Source organism: Eurytemora carolleeae, unplaced genomic scaffold (assembly GCF_000591075.1).
Source record: "Eurytemora carolleeae unplaced genomic scaffold, Eaff_2.0 scaffold401, whole genome shotgun sequence".
Lineage (NCBI taxonomy): Eukaryota > Metazoa > Arthropoda > Copepoda > Calanoida > Temoridae > Eurytemora > Eurytemora carolleeae.
In genome coordinates this window covers 437,881-443,006 of record NW_019396469.1, presented here as the reverse complement: position 1 = coordinate 443,006, position 5,126 = coordinate 437,881, and the positions used below count along the sequence as shown (strand labels likewise).

Genomic DNA, 5,126 nt, shown 5'->3' with positions numbered 1-5,126 from the left:
GACTGTAGGCAAAATAAACTTACCTGAATATTGATCCATCCTTCCCTATCCTCCTCCTGGAAGGTAGACCACAAGGTCTGTAGAAGATACCCCACAGGTACATCATCTCCCTCTATGCTGGGGTCCTTTTCAATATAAGATGGTTTAATAAAAGGTATTATCGTAGTCTTTTCAATATAAAAAAAAGTCGACTAGAGTTAAAGAATACATCAAGATTATTTCATCGAGTTTAAAAATTTACATAATTACATTTTTTTCTCATAAGATTATCGTAGTCTTTTCAATATCAAAAAAGTGTAATCGAAAAATAGATGAAATAAAACTTAAGAGCAGAAATTTCTAATTAAAGTAGTAAGTTAAAAATAAAAGTGCAGACGGTTGTTAGTTCTTAAAAGTGTTTTTAATTATTTACAACTAATTTACAGGGTAGTTCAGGAAATTTTACCTAACTAAGTCTTCCAAAGACCAATTTAGCCAACAAAACATCCAAAGCATAGCGAGGGATGTTTTGTAGGCAAAATTGGTGGAAGAAACCCGTGGTTAAGTCAAATTTTAAATTTCCCGAAAAAATATTTGTACACAATTTTATCGACGAGATAAAAATGTGTGAATTTTTTCATGAAAACTTTGCAGAGTGGATATTTTACTTAATTGTCCCAATGGACGTTTTAAGTAATTGAACGTCCCTCTGTTCAAAGAATCATGGGTCGGTAGTGTTGGTCAAAAGGCGGTAAAAACAATGACCACCAAGATTTTCCATGCAAGTCTTACTTACAACTACTAAGATAAATGTCTTACCAAGCTTCCCACTTTGTTAAGGTACTCACGGAAGAACGTCTTGAAGTCCCTGTAGATCATCTTGGTAGCTCGCAGCTCGTTCTCCGCTTTTCTCCTGCGGGTGAAATATGTGATTATCAATCAACTAACACTAAGATCCGATTGGGATCCGAAAAAATATGCAGATCCACACATCCAAATCGAATGTTAATCTGAATCAGAATAAAATTGTTCAGTTTTTTTCCATTAAAACCAAATCTTAGTCCAAACCCTGAGACCACTATTAAAGGATTGTAAGTGCAATCTCTAGCGACCCTCTATGTAAAGATAGCAATGACGGATTAGCTATGGTACTCTTCAATTCTTTGCCTGATCAAGTTTTTGTTTCTTAAAACTGTTTATTTTCATTTGTGATCTTCTAGGAAAGTAAATTGCGCATTGTATATAAGCAGCATTGGAGAGATTATTCGAATTAAACAATTTTCGATTCAGCATATTTGTATGGAGGGTAACTTATAATAACGTTTAAAGTCCCTTTAAAGATTCACGATCGAGGGGATCTAAAAAAAATCATCATTATCAAATCCTTAAAATTGGATAAAAGTTTGGTTAAAATACCTCGCTGCGGCTTTTCCAGCATCTGTCAGGGCCTCTTTTGTTCTTTCAGCAACCACATTTTCCATCCTATGTAGTAAAAATATCGTAATAATAAAAATTTTGTTGAAAATAATAAGTTTTTTTCTGCAAATGTTCATAATTGGTAACAACACTTTAAATAAAGAGATTCAAAATATTTAAAATTTTGCCTCATTTCTTACTAATATGTGCTAATATTTTAAACTCCAATGATTAGGATCGGGATCTGTTGGCTCGTAAGATTTCGGCTTCCTGGATCCGTTTCCGCAAAAATATGCGGATCCACGGATCCTGATCCAAGGGACAAAATATCATCCAAAAACTGCAAAAAAAAGCATTTTTACTCTCAGAACCAAAAACTATTGAAAAATGATGATTATAAAAATTTCTGGATCTCCGAATGGTTTATCAAGTTTTAGCATAAAAATAACAAAGAATTTATTTTTTTGACAAATCTGCATTGTTAAAATAATTCAGTAAATCTTTTGTACTGTTCATGACCTGGATCCAGATCCGCATCAAAATTAAATGGATCTGCACTGTTTTTAACAGGCTTAAAGAGAGTGACCAGAAATGTGTGGTAGTTGAACTAAGATTGCAGTATTATTGAAAAAAAAGTTTGGATTCATTTGAGACCTATTAGACGTTTTTACGGTGCATATTTGCTCAGCAAGAGCGCAAATCCAATGTAATGTGTCAATTTTTAAAATCATTTTTTGTAGATTTCCTGGAATTTTTAATGAAAACACAACATTTGAAGAAATCTGCCTACAAATTCAAGAACAAGAAAATCATTATAATGATGAAAAGAAAAAATTGATTCTAACATTGATTTATTGACAAATTTCAAATGAAAAATATGTTTTTAAACATCTAATTTGTTTACTTTAGAAATTGTCTTACATTTTTCTTCGTCTTTTTAGAATAATTTTTATGAAACCGATTCTCAAAATCATCCCCTCCAAAATGGACAATCAATGAGGACTTTAAATTTTCTGTAAGAAAACCATACTTTATATTAAGTTTTAGGATAAAAATGAGCGAAAAAAATAAAACAAAAAATTTGAAAATTATTTTTTGTTAAAAAATTCAGTAAATCTTAAAGAAATGACCTGGATCCGGATCCGGATCCATTTTTTCCAGTGCGGATCCAGGATTCGGATCCGGATCCGCATCGAAATTAAATGGATCCTAAGCACTGGTTTCTTGGATAAAATATTTTAATAAATATTGTTTTTAATACATGGATATTTCCTAGTTTAAAGTCTAGTTCTAAAACTTACTTGCTCACGAGTTTCTCTTGTTCTGCGATGACTAAATCAAGTTCTTTTAAAATCTGCTGATTGCTCGTGATATGACTAAATCAAAAAATAAAATAATATACACTAATTTTTAAGAAAAATGGAGCAGCAAAGAAAAAACTTTTTGGATTTAAGATGCTTGCTGATTCTATTATGGACAAATAACTATATGTGGAGGGGAGGAAGGCCAACCACCACAATTTCTCGTCCGAGTCACGTTCTCCTAATTTTCTCGTCCGAGCCACATTCTCCTCATTTACTCGTCCGAGCCACCTCGAAATCCTCGTCCTTTCAATATTTTTTTTTAAGTGTCTAGTCCTTCTAGATAAAACTATTTTTTAATAATCAAGCCACGTTAGGGCATAAATGATATTTCAAATTTTTGTACATCCAAAAAAAGTTTCAATTGAATTAAAGATTTCAAGCTTAATGTCTTTAATAATGTTCAACCTTTTTACGCGCTTTTTCAAATATTCCAATTTTATCGAACTTCAATTTTTTTTTGTTAACTATAGTACTGAAAACCATAGTATTTTTCTGGGTGGTTCCATGGGGAAAATTATAGGCAGAAGTATGCCGAACATTTTGCTATTTATCTTATATTACGAAGGATAGGCAATATGGAAGCAGAAGAGATTTAAGTTTTACCTAAATAAATTTTGACATTCTCATGGGTTTGAAGATTCCAATATGTTGTAATCATTGCAATACTTTAGTTTTATATTTTATGCCCTAACGTGGCCAGATTTTTAAAAATAGTTTTATTTTCAAGAATTGGAAACTCTTTAAGACAAAAAAATCAAAGAACGAGGATTACCAGGTGGCTCGGACGAGAAATTGTTGTGGCTGGCCTTCCTCCCCTCGTATGTGTTGTGGGTATATATGATAAATATCAAAATATTTTACGGTCGTACCTTTCACTTATACTAGTGATACTTCTGAGCTCCTTTATCTGTTTCTCAAGTATACCAAGGGCTGAAAACAAAAACAGATTTATTACATGAATAAATTACTGCTTATCGTTTATATAATTATTTCTAATAATTTTTCATGTATATGCTTTTATTAGCTGAATTGGGGAATATCAATGATTTATTCAATGATTTTTAAGAGAAAATCAATGAATTTTTGGGTATAGAATATCAACGAGAATGAAAAAGTTGCCTTTTAATTTTTTACTTTCTTCTTTTTTACTTAGTAAATTTGAAGAAACACACAAGGGGGTAATTTTTAGATAAAAACAAACCAGACCTAAGTAGTATTGAACTCCCTTATCCTCTACAAATCCATCAGGGGGAGCAGATTTCAAAATACGAGTTTCTTCCTGCAGGAAACGAGCCTTAAGTATTATCAATAAATTAAGATGTGTCAATGTCAACCTTAAAGGGACCGAAGAAGTAGTTTGTTAGTTTCAAATAGTCCTCTATTTAAACACTCCGATTCACACTGGTAACCTCTATCTAATTAATATTGAGGAAGACTTGCATAAAGAATCTGTAATTAAGAATATTCAATTTCCGGCAGTAATCAAGGGCAAACTTAATTAATAAGACCACTCAGAAATATCCCTTAAATAGCTTTTTATGATTTAAAGAGACTCCATAGTGCTAACGTAATTTCAAGTGACCCGTCCAGATTCACAACTTTCCCATTTAAACCTTTATCAGGCTGAACAAGATATCTTTGTTATTCTAGCTAAAAATTGGTTATTTTCAATGGTGAAGAGAATTGCTGATAAAAGCTCTAGATAATATAGTAAATTCTGATAATTCACCGTGCCTAGAGAGATAGAACAGAGACGATACTTATCTCATGGTTACTTAGAAAGAGGTTTAAACGGGATATGCAAATATTTCAAAAATTTAAATCCCTTTGCAATTTGCAATTTCCAGCATTTAACTACAACGTTCTAGATTAAGAGTTATATGAGACGGAATCGGGATAGATATATGTTCTGACTATATACCTGAGAAAGAATGCTCTCTTCTCCTTCTACATAAACGGTGTTCTTTAACTCCGCCCTACAATATATATATAAGATTCTAAGCTGACATATCAGGGTTTTAACCCAAACAGGACCTCTCCCTTCATCAATTTTAGACATGGACGTAATTTGATCGATCTATGAAGGTGGGGGAGGTCAGAAAGCGAGTTTAATACACCGAACTTAACGTCTTATCAATATTTCTCACCTAAGTACTTCGACTACCATACAATGTACGAAAATACTTAACACGGCGGATCCACTCAATAATGTTTCTTTCCCGCTGATGATACAAATCTTATATTTGACCCCCCCGACGCACAAATTTATTATTATTTATTATTTTGTTATTTCGGATTAGGTTAGGTTAAGATACTTTCTGGGCCGAGCGCTGCGGCTAGGATGGGCGGGAGGGATAAAATGGATAT

General features: G+C 32.5%; 1 protein-coding gene across 1 annotated transcript in view; it reads right to left on the bottom strand.

The window, feature by feature from the left end:
• Positions 1-5,126, bottom strand: part of LOC111703880 (uncharacterized) — a 6,531-nt gene that overhangs the window by 1,078 nt on the left and 327 nt on the right. Inside the window, exons 2-8 of the mRNA XM_023475962.1 lie at positions 4,681-4,735; positions 3,966-4,053; positions 3,629-3,689; positions 2,697-2,771; positions 1,396-1,461; positions 799-892; positions 24-125 (exon numbers count right to left, since the gene is read on the bottom strand). Coding sequence (XP_023331730.1) covers positions 24-125; positions 799-892; positions 1,396-1,461; positions 2,697-2,771; positions 3,629-3,689; positions 3,966-4,053; positions 4,681-4,735 — 541 coding nt within the window. The remainder of the gene's footprint in view (positions 1-23; positions 126-798; positions 893-1,395; positions 1,462-2,696; positions 2,772-3,628; positions 3,690-3,965; positions 4,054-4,680; positions 4,736-5,126) is intronic.